At 45.9% G+C, this 19,008-nt stretch overlaps 1 protein-coding gene across 1 annotated transcript in view; it reads right to left on the reverse strand.

The window, feature by feature from the left end:
* ZMIZ1 (zinc finger MIZ-type containing 1) overlaps nucleotides 1-19,008 on the reverse strand; it is a 218,241-nt gene that overhangs the window by 39,643 nt on the left and 159,590 nt on the right. The window contains exons 8-9 of the mRNA XM_048505840.1: nucleotides 6,377-6,575; nucleotides 2,468-2,755 (exon numbers count right to left, since the gene is read on the reverse strand). Of these exons, the coding sequence (XP_048361797.1) occupies nucleotides 2,468-2,755; nucleotides 6,377-6,575 (487 nt within the window). The remainder of the gene's footprint in view (nucleotides 1-2,467; nucleotides 2,756-6,376; nucleotides 6,576-19,008) is intronic.

The raw sequence follows: 19,008 nt of genomic DNA on the forward strand, positions 1-19,008 counted from the left end.
GCCACAGATGCAGGCGAAACGTCAGGAGAGAATGCTGCTAGAACACGGCCAGACAGCCCAGAAACCACACAGCACCCCTCTGAATGTAATGTTCCCATTAGAAACAAGCAAGCAGAATTACTCAGCATCCATTACAGATTTTCAAACATGGCAGGAACCCAGATTTCCACCGTAAAAATGCAGGCACCTCTTAACAGCAGATCACACACTGAAGACCCAAAGAGCTGTGGTATTCGCTATTATGATTCCAGTGTTATTCTAAACAGGTGCACACAGAATTCTACCCACGTTGATTCTGTGGGGCTTATCCCCTAGAAACTGTTCTTAGGACGGCGCTGTCAGTAATCCACAAAACACGGTTCAAGCTAAAAATGTAAAGTCTCTGGGTAGGAGTTACCCAGTTCTGCCTGCGCGCCAATCAAAATTTCCTGAATTCACTTCTGTTGAAATTTCTGGCAGTCTATGATATCTTGAAAGCTTCAGTTTCTCTTCTTCTAACAGAGCAGCAGTGGCGTAGGAGGTTAAGAGCTCGTGTATCTAATCTGGAGGAACTGGGTTTGATTCCCCGCTCTGCCGCCTGAGCTGTGGAGGCTTATCTGGGGAATTCAGATTAGCCTGTACACTCTCACACACGCCAGCTGGGTGACCTTGGGCTAGTCACAGCTTCTCGGAGCTCTCTCAGCCCCACCTACCTCACAGGGTGTTTGTTGTGTGGAGGGGGGGGGAAGGGCAAGGAGATTGTAAGCCCCTTTGAGTCTCCTGCAGGAGAGAAAGGGGGGATATAAATCCAAACTCTTCTTCCAAACTCTTCTTCTAGCTATTAAAGGGCTAGCTGACTTTGACAGAGGGCTGACTTGGACAAAGGACATTTTGTGGTATGTGGGTCAGCAATTAACACACGTGGTCCTGAATTAGACCCTCAATCCACCTGAGCCGATGTTGCCTACTCAGACTGGGAGCAGCTGTCCGGGTTCTCAGGCTGAGCTCTTTCATATCACCTGCAATCTGTTCTTTAACTGGGGATGCCGGGGGTTTGCCCACCCTGAAGGGTAGGGTGTGTGGTTCAGTTGAGGAACTAGTGTCTGTATGTGGAAAAGCTACAGAAGCTGGAAACTGTATGTTTAACAGCTAAGAAGCCAGAAACCTGTGTGTGTGAAGCTTAAGTATCTGAAAACTCTTTAAGAGAGAGAGTGAAGTGGCCACCTGCGCGTGACCAAGTTTTGTAAAGAAACTGACTGAAACAACCATTCAAGAATAAGCTCTAACTTTCTGTTGCCGCGAGCGTTAAAACCTCTCTAAACCAACTGAGAAGCTTTCCTTTCTGTTCAACAAACTTAAAACCTGATTTCATGTTACCAAAAGTGCCAGTCTGTGTCTGTGAGCCTAAAAGGGGTAGTGCCTGTCTGCGTTCAAGCCAAAACCCTCTCTGACAGAGTTTCCCTCCATTTTTGTCAGAGGCTCTGGTGTTTACTCCCTCAGTCCTTGGGAGTGTAGAAGGGTGGGCCAGTGACCCATCTATATATATAAAAATCTATCAGTGCGTTTTTCTGCTGACAGGTAATCCCCCAAACTACTGGACCGATTGCTTTGAAATTTTCACACAATGTCACATTCGCGTGCGGCCAGGTTTCCATACTGTTTCCACACCTCCTGTTGTGTACATGTCACAACTGTGCCAGTTATTGTGTACATGCCACACCTGTGACAGTTGGAACCACAGTTCTGTTCCGCAACAGCGCCATCTGCTGGCCGTCAAAGCAACACCCTCTGATACAAGGAAACCAACCATGCCTTCCTTGAAAACCACTGCCTTATGGAGTGAAAGGAATGGGGCGGGCCATCTGGACATGACCCACCCACCCTAGCGGAGGAAAGGGAAGGTGAGGGAGGGTCCGGGGGTTAAAACCTCTCTAAACCAACTCATGCCTCCCAGGCTCATACCTCCCAGCGTTTTTTACGCTAGATAATTCGTCTGCAAGGAAAGGGAGTGAAAGGGACAGGACCAGCCACCTGCACATGGCCCACCCACCCTAGCAGAGGAAGGGGAACGTTAGGGAGGGACTGGCCAGGTTGCCATGCAAGGGAACGGGAGAGAGGGAGGGGAGCGAGAGGCCCCTTGCCCCTCCCCTCCCTTGCAAGCATTGTGCAATGACACATGTTCGAACCGTTCGCTTCCCCTTTTCTTTCTTTTCCACTTCACCAGACTCAACCACAGCAACGCATGGCCAGGCCCGCTAGTATATATATATATTGGTGGCTCATGGCTCGGCGGTGTTTAGTGACTGTTATTATATAAGTGGTGGCAGCGAGAGTGCGTACGTGGCACCGGGAATTGAACCTGGGAACTTCTGCATATCAAGCAAATGTTCAACGGCGAAGCCGCGGCTGATTGTCACACCCCTGCTTCACAAAGACGATGGCCATTCTCATTAGCAGAAGAACCAGAAGGAATTCTGCCGCTACTCACCTCTCCTGGATACGGTCTCTTCATGCCTTGCATGGGTAAAGACTGGGGGCGTGGACCAGGGTAAGCTTGCTGGGGCATCCGCTGCCCGTGGTTGAAGGGACTCATTCCAGGCGGCCTGGGCTGGTTCATGCCCATAGGGGGCCCGCTCATGTTGGAAGGCGTCATGCCCGCTCCCATGGTGGCTGGGTTCATGCTGCCCGGCATGGAGGTTGGCCCCCGAGGGCCAGGTTGGTTCATGAACTGGCTGTTGTACGCTTGAGTTGGACCCATCTGGAAAGAGGAACAAACCTTCAACAGAAGAAGAAAAAAGAATAAAATGCGACATGCATTTAAATGGGAGGGGGGACCAAGTTGATAGGGTTCAGACGGGTCCCCGTTTCAAATACGAGCCTGGAACCACCTGTAGGGGTTTTCCCCTCCTCTCTCTCTCTCTCTCTCTCTCTCTCTCTCTCTCTCTCTCTCTTTACATTGGCTTACATGAAAAAAGCAATGGAAAAATTAGAAAATTTTTAAGTTAACTGTTTTTTAGGGAGTCCTGAAATTAAACAAGTGGTTGAATCGGCTGAACAACAACGGGCCCAAATAACTCACGTGTTGCAAACACTCATGGACTTTCTGTGACACCGTCGGTTTTCAAGGCAAGTGCTCTGTGCTTCCGTTTCTGTATGCAAACCGCTGAGGGGGACGGCACTGCCAAACCGTAAGAACTTCTGCTATCGACATCATACCAAATAAGCCGGTTTCAAACCATGGCTGAGGACTGCAGGGGGGGCTCTACATGGTTTGTTGTGTGTACCTACCTTTTCTTCCTGCAAAGCTCTGGATGGAGAAAGAGTCACGCCAATGCTGCCCTCTGACCCCCGGAGGTAGGTTCACAAAACAAAGGTAGGTAGGTTCACACAACAAACCGGAAGCACCTAAAAGCGGCACCCTCACACCAGTGCGCTTTGCACGGCGCCGGCAGGAAGATGCCGCTTTCCTAGCCCTAACCCTCCAAAGCATCAATTTCTTCTTTAATCTGTAGATGAGCTGTCATTTCGGGGGATCCCCAGTTCCCACCTGGAGGGTCTCATCCCTCGGTGGGACCAAGAGTATAAATGTGTTTTCTTCCCAGTTGGAGACTTAGAAGGGGGGGGGGGGACTCATAAAGTGGCCCAGTTGATTTATGTCTTAATGTTTTTCTAGAACTATTCTGTCCTTGTCCATGAAGTCTAAATTACATTGGAATAATCTCTCTAAAATCAGAAGCCGGTCTATTGCTAAGAGCAAGGCCGGGTGAACGAGGCACTGAGATATTCCACAAAAGCCGTACAAGGTTCGCTCCAGCTTGCTGTAGGCTGAAGTACAAGCTGATTGCTTGACACGGCCATAATTTCAGTCAAAATGGCCCGCAACTGCAGAGTGACCTCTTTAAACGGCAAATTTCCTTGAGAAGTGCAGGCAGCAGGGACTGGTCAAGAGAGATTTACTGACTAACTGGTAAGGTAAATTTGTTTATGAGCGCATGTGTGCATGCACAAAACACACACACACACACACACACACACACAGATGAAGCAGACACTGCCGTTTCCCTGTTTAAAATGAATACGTATAAAGAAAGCAGAACCTATTCCAGAAGTTGTGGGCAGTAATAGCGCTTACATGAAGCGTCGCCAGCAATCAGCCTTAGCACAAAAATATCAACTTTGTAGAAGTAAAAAAGCTTGACAGCACTGCTCCAATTATTTGAAATGGATGTAAACCACCACGGAGCAGACAATGTGCAATGCAGACCTTAACAGAGATACACCCTTCTACGCCCATTCAATGGGCTCAGATGGGTCTAACTCTATTTTGGACTGCACTGTCAATCAGATGAAGCTGGTGTGGTGTGCCCTTTCCGCACGGGCCATAAACAGCGTCCTAGGGATGGCAAAAACGCCGTCCCTAGGGAGCTGTTCGCATGTTCGTCCTCGCTCCCCTCCAGTGGCACGAAGACGCTGCTTTTGAACCTCACTCCCTGAGCGAGGTTTTTTGGAAGCAGCGTCTTCCAACCGCTGCCGTGCAAACGGCAGCAGCTGGAAGGCGCCATTTCCCCCCCTTTCCCGAACGCCTTACCATCCCCTCTGGCCTTCCGGCGCATTGCACAGGCCAGGGGACATGCCCCCCTGCCCTGCGACTCCAGAGTAAGGCGTTTGGGGGATGGCACAGCCTCTGCGCAGGCTGTGCCATCTTCCCCACCCCTACCAGGACCGTCCGTGTGAACGGTCCCGGGGTGTGTGTTGGCGTCGTTTATGCCGACGCACCCCCGCGGCATGGCAGTGCGGAAACGGCCCAAGAGTGAGCAAAGAAGTCCCTGGTTCAAATGTTGCCTTGATTATGATTTCACCAGAAGGGTGGACAAGGTTTTGGATCAATAATTTGTGCAGTTCAAACCAAGGACCAACCCAATGATGAAACCCGGTCTGTTGCTAATCGCTGCAGCAGGAAATGAATGCTTGCCATGGAAGCAGAAGCAAAAATTAGCTCAGAATAGGAATGCCCCGGGAGGGGGAGGGTGGGGAGAGCGAGAGCAGGGATCACACAACTAAGCCACAACTAAGTCAACACTTGTTTACGCTGCAATGAACCCTGGGATTGAGTCTTAGCTTAAAGACACCAGCTTCAATTCTTCGTGTCTGAATCAAATTTAGAACTATTGCCCCAAAGCCCACAGATTAATCTCATTCAAAGACAGCAAGACAAACAGATGTTTCTCAAATGCAGCAAAAGGTACAACAGGTGATGAGTGTCATTCAAAACTTCTCCCTAAAAGGTCCTCTAACCGTTCCTCTTTCTCAGTTTCCGACTGAACCTTTGAAATGTTTGCATCCTCAAAACCCTCTTTTCAGGCTTTGGCAGATTGGCTCTGATGTCACAGAAGTCCTTTTGTAGGCAGGTTTTTATGCCCCCCCACCCTCTGGCCCTCACTGGCTTGCCTGCTCTGAGGTCACAGAAGGGTTTGCCAGCCTAGGATCCAATAACTGGGCATTCTGGAAGCTAGAGAATCTACATTTCAAGACCCTGTGAGCAACTTCCGTTGGTCTGAATGGCTTCAGCTACGGCCATTCGCCCCAAGGTTTTCAAACAACACCTTGTGTAGAACACTGGACGTTTTTCAGATGGACAACCCTCAATATTGAGGTCTGTGATTACAGCGGAAAGGGAATGAATGCTACTGTTCCTCATCAAAGTACAGGTGTTGTACTTTGTAACCAAAAACTGAGGAGCAAAGGTCTGAGATTGGCTTACTAGAAGAAACAGATCCCCCGAGGTGGTTTGAAAGAGCAGATGAACGCAGGTCAGCCATTGAATCCGCCTTGCCCTGAACTCAAGGCGTGGAGCTTTTTTATTTCTCGGGCCTCTTTTCTAGCCCTTTAAAGTCTGACACGCAAGATACAGAAGGTGGTCCCCTTCTGTCTCCGAAGAAGGACAGCGTTGTACATTTTGCAGGTGATTCAAAGGCTAAGTCAGGCAGTTGATACACCAGGCCTTTCCTCTGGGTTAGCCAAATGGCTGAGCAAGCACAACCCAAGGGTACCGGGTGGCGAAGGCTGGCCATCTGAAACTCTGGCCTAACATCTCTAGGGTGAGGGACATGACTAGTCTTCAGAATCAGTTAGGGAGTCCAGTCCTGTCCATTCCTTCCTCGAACTACATAAAAAGGTTTGGAGCAGAAATTATATTCCACTTGCTTTCCATTCCTACTATCGGATCCTCTGAAGAGGCCAGCCACAGATGCAGGCGAAACGTCAGGAGAGAATGCTGCCAGAACACGGCCAGACAGCCCGGAAACCACACAGCACCCCGGTGTAGAGACTACTTCACAAAAATATATCATATAGAAAGGAGAGGAGACTTGTGAGGGGGAAGAACAGATTTCCTTACCGGTCCATACTGGTTCATTTCCTTGTTCTGCGTTTCTTGAAGGGCTGCTACGGTTGCCGTGGCTGTGGCCGTGGCGGTAGCTGCTGCTGCGGCGACCGCTGCAGCGGCAGCAGCGGCAGCTGGCTGAGTGAAATCAGCCGGCGGCCTGGTGTGGGGCGGGATCCCCATTCCTGCAGGGTTATTGGGACCTCCTGGGTAGCTAAGAGATAAGAAAGAAGGGGGAAAACAGGTCAAGCACCATTGGAGCCATTCAGGTCTACCATTGCTAGTGTGTGGAATGACGATGCGGAGAACAGAAGTGAGAGGTTATACATTTAGCAACGTTTCGAGAAAGTATGGAAGAACGAAGCTTCACCAACAAAAGTAGAATGGATGACCCAAGTTATAGAATACCTAAATATGGACAGATTATCGACGAGATTGAAAGAACTCCCACAAGAAAAGTTTTTGAAAACTTGGGGGAAGCTAATTATATATCTGGGAAAGAGTTCAAAGGATAAAATGATTGAAGAATATATAATATGAAATGGTTTACGAAATTATATTGCAATAAGTTAATCTGCAAAAAAGTTGTATCACAAAATAAATTGTATACCTTTATTAAGGGAAAAATAAACATGGATTCAGTTACTTAACAGGGGAAGTCCAAAGCAATAAGTACTGGGCAGTTACATCACAATAAAAGGGATAAAATCATGATTATGGGATATTGAAAGGGCCTAGATGAGAAAATAAATTTATTTAAATTAAAATATGAAGGACATATAGCATTATGAAATACAAGGTATATTTGTAGGTTAAATATTAAAAATATGGAATGAAAAATAAGGTAGTATATTATAGATATTTAAGTTTATTAAAGCTAAAGAATAAATTACCACAGAATAGTGAAGTAACTGATTTGATTTAGATGTATTGAATTATGTGTTATTGTTATAGGTAGTTGGGGTAGGATAGATTTGGGTAACTGTAAATGTGGGTCATTTGTTACATGTTAATATTTGTTGATGTCTTATGTGTTTTAATGGTTTAATGTATGTTTTATGTTCAATGTGTTTTTTAAAGAAGGAAATTAATAAAAAAGTATTATGAAAAAAAGAAAGAAAGCTGTCCTTTTTGTCAATATGTGATTCAGGGAACACCAAAAACTCCTAAACAGCTTGGGGCGCATTTGAACACACTGGCTAAGATCCACTGCGGGATTTCCACAGATGAAAGCGTGGGGGTGCATTTCAATATCCACTTCCACCGCAGACCCGTTTGTGGGGGTGTGGGTGTGATTCCTTTCCTCAGGAGGCATTTTGTGTCTCAGCGGGAGGGGGAAAGCAAAGAAGCGGCATTCTGTGGACAGAAATGTTCTCCCATTTACAAAAAAAATCCTCAGCAGATTCAAGTCCGTTCTCTGTGCACACATTACTTATACTTTATGCCTCTGCTTGTATGACGTGCATATCTACTCCTCTTGGTTTTTGGTGTTGCCGTAAACCTTTTTTGCTCATCCTCTTTCAGTGGCAAACATTCTTGATTCATCTACTTAGTTCATGCTATTTCTACACGAAAGCCGGTGTGATGCAGCAGTTCACATATTGCGGTAGGATCTGGAAGATACAGGTTCCAATCCCAGTTGCCTTGGAAGTTGCTAAGTGAACTTGGGCCATTCACTCTCTCACAGCCTGATCTACCTTGCAGGGTTGTTTTGAGGATAAAATGGAAGAGGAAGAAAATGATGGATGCTGCTGTGTGAGGAGAAAGGTATGATATACATACAAGCAAGCAAGCAAACAGCTGATGTACAAACCGTGGTCATAAAAGTGGACAATCGTGGGTGACAAAGCTGGCATTTAGGAATTCCCAAAACGATCTCCTCTTCACGTACGTGAAAAAGTGAGCTTTGACTCCACTAAAGTTCATGTTGAGCCTTTAAGGTAATGGGTGTTGAGGGCTTTCCGGGTTGCATGGCCACAACACCCAGCTGATTCTGGCCGTGAAAGCCTCTGACAGTACCTTTAAGGTGTTGTTTACCTTTCGTATTCTCACAATACTAGAACCAGGGGGCATTCATTGAAAATGCTGGGGGGAAGAATTAAGGAAACACTTCTTCACACAACGTGTGATTGGTGTTCGGAATATGCTGCCACAGGAGGGGGTGATGGCCACTAACCTGGATAGCTTTAAAAGGGGCTTGGACAGATTTATGGAGGAGAAGTCGATCTATGGCTACCAATCTTGATCCTCCTTGATCTCAGATTGCAAATGCCTTAGCAGACCAGGTGCTCAGGAGCAGCAGCAGCAGCAGAAGGCCATTGCTTTCACATCCTGCACGTGAGCTCCCAAATGCACCTGGTGGGCCACTGCGAGTAGCAGAGTGCTGGACTAGATGGACTCTGGTCTGATCCAGCAGGCTCGTTCTTATGTTCTTATGCTCTTATAAGGCTTGTGCGTGCCATTGTTTTCCAGATCGCAGCTGCCACCTGCCACCAACGTGCTCGCGACATTGCAGAGGCTCAGCATTTGGCCAATCGCTCCCCCAGTCTCCTCCTCTGCCCCCCAACGTGCCAGCATCGTCCCAGGTGAATGATTCTTGGGGAGGGGGGGCACGAGGGCCCAAAAGGTTACCTGCGAGAGTCTATCATATAATTTCACTTGCACATGTCTTAAAATTTCCATGGTGACCCAGCTCTGCTCATAGCAAGCGTCACAATGGCGCAATCGAGCCATGCCCGCTGAGGTTTGTTCTCCCACGCAAGACGGCAGCCCTTTGATCTGTCAATATCCTTCACGCACCAGCTCAGCAAAATGCTAATCATGGTTAACCCCGCGGTTTGTGTCACAGTTTTCAGTGTTAATTAAAACTTTATTTTAGGTGTTTATTAGAGCTAATTGATTGACCCTAAGTCATTTGCAAATCATTTCCTGCTCCTGTGACTAATTTCCTTTAAGCCTGGGTAGCCTTTTTTTTTCACATCAATGATGTAATTTTGCTAGGCATGTTTTTTTAGATACTCAGGAAAAAGCTTGCAAAGACGGCCTGATTAAGCCGAGCATGCTATGCTGTGAGCTCCCAGACAAAGTGCCGTCCCTCTTTAGGCCAGTGGTGGGATCCAAAAATTTTGGTAACAGGTTCCCATGGGGGTGGGATTCAAACAGTGGCGTAGCGCCAATGGGGCTGGGTGGGGCATGACGGGGGCGTGGCTGGGCATTCCGGGGGCGGGGCATTTCTCTGTTTCTATAAAAAACTCTTACTGTAAAAAAAAAGTTCCTAATTTCCAGCTGGTATCTTTCTGTCCATAATTTAAACTCATTATAGCAAGTCCTGTCTACTGCCAACAGAAACAACTACTTCTCCTCTAATTGACTGCCTGTCAAATACTTCATACTTTCAAATACTTAATTTTGTTTCTGGAAATCAAAAGAAGGATACTTTCCTTAAACAAGGAACTTTACCATATTTCTAAAACATGTTTTTAAAACAGCCCAACAGGGAGAATTATCCTGTTTTCTACCTTCGCTAACTGGCCACATAGGAAACAACAGGGCTTTATGATTTTTGGACCTAATGGAATTTCTAATGGAAAAGCAGATTAGTAACTCCCTCTCGGCACACACAAATAATTAGTAACCCACTCTCGGGAACTGGTGAGAACCTGCTGGATCCCACCTCTGATTAGTGCCCTTCCTTGTATGTCTGATCATCCTCCTTTGCTTATGCTCTGAAGCTGAAGCTAAATTTGTTATTCCCTTACAACATACGGGGGCCATCTTTTCTGCTGGAAAATATGACTTATTCAGAAGCAGCAGCACAGACTGTACTCTCTGAGACCAGGGAAACAGACAGGGAGTAAAAGGTCACGGTCTGGAGCTCAGTGAACAGGGCTGAGCTATAAAGAAGCAGGGCTAACTTGGATTTTGGGTGGTCTAGTGTAGACGGGGAGGCCCAGAAATCTGTTCTGCAGAATTTAAGACACCTAAATATGGATCATCAGGGAGTTGCTGTTGTTACCTGCAACAGCTGTGGAATGTGTGTTTTTCTGCCAGAGGGCATGGGTAGCTACACCTGCAGCAAGTGCAAGTTGGTTACTTTGTTAGAAGAGCAGCTTGAAACACAAGTAGCTACACTTCGGCACATTAAGAAGAACGAGACTTTCCTGGCCAGAATGGAGCAGACGGTGCTGGGTAGAGAAGACACCGGGGACATCTCTGAGAAAAATGGCAGATCTCAAACAGAGGAGGAGGGCAACTGGAGAAATGCAGAAGGACCACGGAGCATTCTGTGAATTTGAAACTACAGAATTGTTTTGAGGTTCTCTCCCTTCTCAGTGAGGATAAGGAACAGGCGCAGGACGAACACACTCAGCTCTCAGAGAATGCACAAGTGACAGAAGGTTCAACCCATGGAATGTCACCGGCAAAACCCCAGAGGTGGTGGTAGGGGACACCCTGCTAAGGGGGACAGAAGCAGCAATTTGCAGGCCAGGCAAGATATATCGTGAGGTGTATAAGAGTATACAAATATAAGAGGGGGGGGGGGGAGAATTAGGACTAATAAAAGGAAACACTTCTTCACACAACGTGTGATTGGTGTTTGGAATATGCTGCCACAGGAGGTGGTTATGGCCACTAACCTGGATAGCTTTAAAAAGGGCTTGGACAGATTTATGGAGGAGAAGTCGATCTATGGCTACCAATCTTGATCCTCCTTGATCTCAGATTGCAAATGCCTTAGCAGACCAGGTGCTCAGGAGCAGCAGCAGCAGAAGGCCATTGCTTTCACATCCTGCATGTGAGCTCCCAAAGGCACCTGGTGGGCCACTGCGAGTAGCAGAATGCTGGACTAGATGGACTCTGGTCTGATCCAGCAGGCTAGTTCTTATGTTCTTAAGAGTATATATAAAGATATAAAATACAAGTATTAACTAACCAAGTATCTTAATACAAATATAAGAATATATATAAAGATATAAAATACAAATATCCTAGGCATATCTATATGCTTTAAATCTAGGGTGGGCGGGAATTCCATACATTTCCATACAATTTTATTTCTACTAACTAACTATCATTATAAAGTAGAAATAAAATAAACTATCTCTATAAAGATAGTTAGTCAGAAGAAATAAAATAAATGTATTAAGGGAATTGTATGTAATTCCCACCCACCCACTCTAGATTTAAAGCATAAGGATATGCCTAGGATAGATGGTTGGTGTCTAATAACCAGAGTTTATTGTTTGACCATAACGATATAAAATACAAGTATTAACTAGCCAAGCATCTTAATACAAATATAAGAGATATATAAAGATATAAAATACAAGTATAGTATATTTTATGAATATTATATATAACATATTCAGTTGGTTGGTTAGTAAGGTGGTGAGGTAGGTGGGGCTGAGAGAGTTCTGAACAAACTGTGACTGGCCCAAGGTGACTGGCCCAGCAGGCTTCATGTGGAGGAGTGGGAAACAAGCCTTGTTCACCAGGTTAGAGTTCACCACTCTTAACCACTACACCACAGTTCTCCAGATTAGAATCTGTGGCTTTATCCGCCGCACCACGCTGGCTCTTTGTAATCTATCTATTTACATTAATGCTAGTCTGCCTTTTTCACAGAGATTCCAGGCAGATTACATAATTGGAGTCAAATGCAGTCAGAAGGGTTGGGACATCCAATAAGCAGTGAAAGAGGGTTTGGATTGCAGCAATAATAAAATAAAATAAAAACATGAGCAGATATCTGAAACAAACAGATAACAAAGCATAAGACTTAAACATGACCATGTCAAATGATGCAGAAATTTCACAGTAGATTCAGACAGGATCTACTTGGCCTTACAAAATCGGACTGGCTACAGAATGGAGTGTTGTCTTGTAAGGATACAACTCAAACAAAGGTGGGTTCTTCCTTGCTTGGTACTTTTTTCTGCCCCAAAGTGAGGAGACAGCATGAACCCACCACACGTGTTTTCAGTCCTCCCATGATACAGAATACCTCCTGAACAGCTCTGTACCATATGATGTACTATGCTTAGAAACTGGTCAGAACCTACTTGAAACAAGAGCATGGCTGAATACATTCAAGTATTGGATCAAATTATGTTTTAACTCTGATGTGCACAGTTTAATATACACTGCGCGCCCAGACCTATTTGCCTCTGAATGGTATCAACTTTTCAAATCAAAAATTTACTCAATAGGTTTATTACTGGAAGATCTCTGTATGCTGACACCCAGAGAGATTTTCCAAACCTCGAAAAGTAGACTTCTAGAACAGGAATATCATATCTTGTTGGGGCAAGCAAATAAATCATGCTCACCCCTCTCTGTTGGAATAATACCGGAACAGGGGCACATAGCCAAATATCTTGAATTATTAACTGAACCCCAACAGAGATGGATTATCACAAGGGCCAGATCCAATACCTTCCCATCGGCCATTACAAAGGGTCGTTACTTATCCATCCCTCTCCAGGATCGGGTTTGTCCACACTGTAAAAATCAATTGGAGACTCTTGCTCACATTATTCTTGACTGTCCGAGATATGTGGGCATCAGGAATTTCTCTCCCAGGCTGGCCCTAGACACATCTGAAAGTGACTCTGACTGTTCTGTTGTGGAGCTTCTGTTAAACAACACAGATGTCGTGCTCTTGGAAAAAGTAGCAAAATTTCTTTTACAAGCGACAGAACTTTCTAAGTAATGTATACTGCGATATACAGTCTTCCTGTCTGCGCTTTGAATGCTCTAGAACCTATTTTTAAATGCCAAATAAAGGTTGTTGTTGTTGTTGACCTCCTGAACAGGCTAAGAGGCAGCACTGGCTGATTCTGTAGACGTCTACTTGCGTATGGGTGTCATTATGTAAGATGAGGAAACAAGCTGTGATTTTAATTAGGCTGAAGAGGACATTAAACAAATCCAACGGATAGGTCTGTCCCTGGCTATTACCAACTACAGATTTGCGAACCCTCCAGGGAAGATGAAGTAGGAAGTTTGGAAGGCGGTCCCATCAAAGCGGGCTGGTAGCCGAGGGCAGTAGCCCGTTAAACTGACTCTTATGGCGCCTGCTGGGGAGGTGGTTGCTGGCTGAGCAGGTTGGGCGGCGGCTGTTGTGCAGGGGCTCTGGAATCCGAGGCGCTGGCGGTGCAGCTGGCATTTGGGTGGCAGGACCCAGATGGTGGCCCCTGGCACCGGCATGATCCAGTAACAACATGGAGTTCAACTTGACCCCTCTGGTCTGCTGCACTCCTTAGTTCCCTCTCTCCAGCCAGCTCCCTCTCCTTAGAGCCAATGCATCTTGAGTCGCGCATGCAAAGCAGCTTTCTCGCCCTAATTTAAGCAGTTCGTCCCGTTTAAGGGCTTCAGTGAGTTCACTTTCGCGTCGCGCCGTACGGAAGGCAGCTTCGGCGTTGCGTTATGGAAAATCCAGTCTGGACTGTTGTTCCAGGACTTTATCATGGACTGACAGATTCTGGGCATATTGCCGTTGGAAGCGTCTTTTGGCGCGGTCCAACTTCGAGCTGAACTTCTTTAGATTTGCTGTTCGGTCCCTCTGCAGGGTTTTCGCGACTCTTGCTGCAACTGTGCCCGTTCCTCCTCCCATAGCTGGCGTTCCGCGGTTCCATGCAGCTTGGGCATCACCGAAGATTCTGCCGCCTACTTCAGCCATCTCCAGTCTTCTCTCGATGGGAGAGGAACCCGGTCCGGCACAGGAATGCAGGCTTTCTTCAGACTCTTAAGTCATCAGAGGCGAGCCACCGAGGAGACACCGTAGTCGCCCGTAGCCACCCGGTGGCTCCCCTCGCAGGCACCTCAGGTCGCGGTGCCGCTGACCGGGATAGGGGAGTCCGGATTGGGAAGCTGACCGCGGATGCACCTCCCAATTCCAGGTTGAGTCGGTGTCCTTTGGGCGAGGCCCCAGTGCTGTGCCCGCGGTGGTTCCTTAGGGAGCATCACCAAAATCTGAAGTCCAGGAGATGGATTCAATGGATTCCTGGGTTGCCGATGAAAGGTGGTGAAGCCGTCTCTCCTCCATGACAGGTTGCATCTGAGGTTTGTAATCCACAGGAAACGGGTAGAGATCCGTTCCGCAGGCGCTCGATCCATGGACGAAGCGCCCCAAGCGACTCATGGAAGTCCCCATAAAATTAGTGCGTCACGTCCCACCGTTCCAACGTGAGGTAAAGGAAGACTTCGTGCGCGTCGATAATTTCAGGGCGGGGAAGAGGCACCAGCGAGGCCCGTTGTCGTGCCGGAGTCTCTGGATCCAGAAGGGAAAGGTCAGACCCTCTTTGGGGGGCTTACCGCACTTCCAAAGCGAGTAACATTCAACCTCTCCATCGCAAGACAAAGAGGTCCACTGCACAAGAATATAGATGAATTAAGATTCCTGCCACAATGCCAAGAGGAATCTCCATAGGCGTAAGAAATAAAAGAAGGCTTTTGGTAATGAAGAGTCCATTTATTAAGACATGTTAGAAAGCCTCAGAACGCGAGTAGCAGGAATGACACTTCCGTAGAAGCACAGGTTATAATACCATTCGCCCACCATCCTCTCCTTCCACAGTTCCCGTATGGAAGCGGAGACTTCCCATCTCAGCAAGCAAGATAAAGTCTCCGCCGATGCATCTGGCCCATCGCCCGGGCTGTGGAATGCACTCAAGGTTACTTCACCATCAACACCATTGAATCCTTTACAATCGTCCCAGGTGAATGATTCTTGGGGAGGGGGGGCACGAGGGCCCAAAAGGTTACCTGCGAGAGTCTATCATATAATTTCACTTGCACATGTCTTAAAATTTCCATGGTGACCCAGCTCTGCTCATAGCAAGCGTCACAATGGCGCAATCGAGCCATGCCCGCTGAGGTTTGTTCTCCCACGCAAGACGGCAGCCCTTTGATCTGTCCAATATCCTTCACGCCAACCAACTCCAGCACAATGCTAATCATGCTTAACCCCGCGGTTTGTGTCACAGTTTTCAGTGTTAATTAAAACTTTATTTTAGGTGTTTATTAGAGCTAATTGATTGACCCTAAGTCATTTGCAAATCATTTCCTGCTCCTGTGACTAATTTCCTTTAAGCCTGGGTAGCCTTTTTTTTTCACATCAATGATGTAATTTTGCTAGGCATGTTTTTTTAGATACTCAGGAAAAAGCTTGCAAAGACGGCCTGATTAAGCCGAGCATGCTATGCTGTGAGCTCCCAGACAAAGTGCCGTCCCTCTTTAGGCCAGTGGGTGGGATCCAAAATTTTGTGCTCTGCGGGGTTCCCCATGGGGTGGGATTCAAACGGTGGTACATTAAGCCAATGGGGCTGGGTGGGGCATAATGAGCATTGGCATGGGCATTCGAGTGAGGGCATTTTCTCTGTTTCTATAAAACTCTTACTGTAAAAAAAAAAGTTCCTAATTTCCAGCTGGTATCTTTCTGTCCATAATTTAAACTCATTATAGCAAGTCCATGTCCACTGCCAGCAGGAAACAACTTCTTCTCCTCTAATTGACTGCCTGTCAAATGCTTCATACTTTCAAATGCTCTCTAATTTTGTTTCTGGAAATCAAAGAAGGATACTTTCCTTAAACAAGGAACTTCTTACCATATTTCCACAAAAACATGTTTTTTTTAAAACAGCCCAACAGGGAGAATTATCCTGTTTCACTTCATACAGCAGCTAACTGGCCACATAGAGCAACAGAGACTTTTATGATTTTTTTGGACATCCTAATGGAATTTCTAATGGAAAAGCAGATTAGTAACTCCTCGTGACACACAAATAGTGGTAACCCACTCTCGAAGGGAACTGGTGAGAGAACCTGCTGGATCCTACTTCCTGATTAGTGCCCTTCCTTGTATGTCCTGATCATCCTCCCTTTGCTTATGCTCTGAAGCTGAAGCTAAATTTGTTATTCCCTTACATTAACATCACGGGGGGCCATCTTTTTCTGCTGAAAATATATGACTTTATTCAGAAGCAGCAGCACTGTAGACTGGCCTCTCTCTGAGACCAGAAGGGGAAACAGACAGGGGAGTAAAGGTGCGGTCTATGGAGCTTCAGTGAACAAGGGGAGCTGAGCTATATAAAGAAGCAAGAGACTAACTTGGATTTTGGGTAATCTACAGGTGTAGACAGGGAGGCCTCCAGAAATCTGTTCTGCAGAATTTAAAGACACCTAAATATGGATCATCAGGGGAGCTGCTGTTGTTACCTGCCACAGCTGTGGAATGTGTGTTTTTCTGCCAGAGGGCATGGGTATCACCTGCAGCAGAAGTGCAAGTTGGTTACTTTGTTAGAAGAGCGGCTTTGAAACACAAGTAGCTACGCCCTGCACTTTTTTATTAAGAAGAGCGAGACTTTCCTGGCCAGAATGGAGCAGGCGGTGCTGGGTAGAGAAGACACGAGGGGACATCTCTGAGAAAATGGCAGATCTCAAAACAGAGGAGGAGGGGCAACTGGAGAAATGCAGAAGGACCACTTGGAGCATTCTGTGAATTTGAAAACTACAGAATTGTTTTGGGGTTCTACCCTTCTCAGTGAGGATAAAGGAACGAAGCATGGGAACCCGAAAGGAACACACTCTCAGCTCTCCAGAGAGTGCACAAGGGACAGAAGGATCAACCCATGGAATGTCACGCGAAAAGCCCCAGAGGTGGTAGTAGAGGACACCCCTGCTAAGAGGGACAGAAGCTGTGAATTTGCAGAAGCCAGGCAAGATATATATTGAGGTGTATGGGCAGAGTAGCCACAAATATAAGAGGGGGGGGGAGAATTGGGACTAATAAAAGGAAATAACACTTCTTCACACAGCGTGTGATTGGTGTTTGGAATATGCTGCCACAGGAGGTGGTTATGGCCACTAACCTGGATAGCTTTAAAAGGGGCTTGGACAGATTTATGGAGGAGAAGTCGATCTATGGCTACCAATCTTGGATCCTCCCCTTGATCTCCAGATTGCAAACGCATTAGCAGACCAGGTGCTCAGGAGCAGCAGCAGCAGAAGGCCATTGCTTTCACATCCCTGCATGTGAGCTCCCAAAAGGCACCTGGTGGGCCACTGCGGTAGCAGAATGCTGGACTAGATGGACTCTGGTCTGATCAGCGAGGCTGGATTCTTATGTTCTTACAGAGTATATATAAAAGATATAAAAAATACAAGTATTAACTAACCAAAATTATCTTAATACAAATATAAGAATATATATAAAGATATAAAATACAAATATCCTAGGCATATCTATATGCTTTAAATCTAGGGTGGGCGGGAATTCCATACATTTCCATACAATTTTATTTCTACTAACTAACTATCATTATAAAGTAGAAATAAAATAAAACTATCTCATATAAAAGATAGTTAGTCAGAAGAAATAAAAATAAATGTATTAAGGAGGTGTGAATGTAATTCCCACCCACCCACTCTAGATTTAAAGCATAGGATATAGCCTAGGATAAATAATTAGTGTCTAATAACCAGAGTTTATTGTTTGACCATAGCGATATGAAATACAAAGTATTAACTAGCCAAGCTTTATCTTAATACAAATATAAGAGATATATAAAGATATAAAAATACAAAGTATAGTATATTTTATGGAATATTATATATAACATATTCAGTGTTGGTTGGTTAGTAAGGTGGTGTTGAGGTAGGAGGTGGGGCTGAGAGGAGAGTTCTGAACAAATCTGTGACTGGCCCAAGGTGACTGGCCCAGCATTGCTTTCATGTGGAGGAGTGGGAAACAAGCCTTGTTGTTCACCAGGTTAGAGTTCACCACTCTTAACCACTACCATTCGGTTGCAGTTCTCCAGATTAGAATCTGTGGCTTTATCCGCCGCACCACGCTGGCTCTCTTTGTAATCTATCTATTTACATTAATGCTAGTCTGCCTTTTTCACAGAGATTCCAGGCAGATTACATAATTGGAGTCAAATGCAGTCAGAAGGGTTGGGACATCCAATAAGCAGTGAAAGAGGGTTTGGATTGCAGCAATAATAAAATAAAATAAAAACATGAGCAGATATCTGAAACAAACAGATAACAAAGCATAAGACTTAAACATGACCATGTCAAATGATGCAGAAATTTCACAGTAGATTCAGACAGGATCTACTTGGCCTTACAAAATCGGACTGGCTACAGAATGGAGTGTTGTCTTGTAAGGATACAACTCAAACAAAGGTGGGTTCTTCCTTGCTTAAGTGCTTTCTCGCCCCAAAGTGAGGAGACAGCATGAACCCACCACGTGTTTTCAGTCCTCCCATGATACAGAATACCTCCTGAACAGCTCTGTACCATATGATGTACTATGCTTAGAAACTGGTCAGAACCTACTTGAAACAAGAGCATGGCTGAATACATTCAAGTATTGGATCAAATTATGTTTTAACGAATCACAGATGTACTGGACAGTATACACTGCTTGGCGCCCAAACCTATTGCCTCTGGAATGAGTATCAACTTTTCAAATCAAGGAGGAGGAATTTACTCAATAGGTTTATTACTGGAAGATCTCTTGTATGCTGACTTTCCGTAGAGAGATTTTCCCAAACCCTCGAAAAAGTAGACTTCTAGAGGCAGGGAATATCATATCTTGTTGGGGCAAAAGCAAATAGAAATCATGCTCACCCTCTGTTGGA

Source organism: Sphaerodactylus townsendi, linkage group LG08 (assembly GCF_021028975.2).
Source record: "Sphaerodactylus townsendi isolate TG3544 linkage group LG08, MPM_Stown_v2.3, whole genome shotgun sequence".
NCBI classification, from domain to species: domain Eukaryota; kingdom Metazoa; phylum Chordata; class Lepidosauria; order Squamata; family Sphaerodactylidae; genus Sphaerodactylus; species Sphaerodactylus townsendi.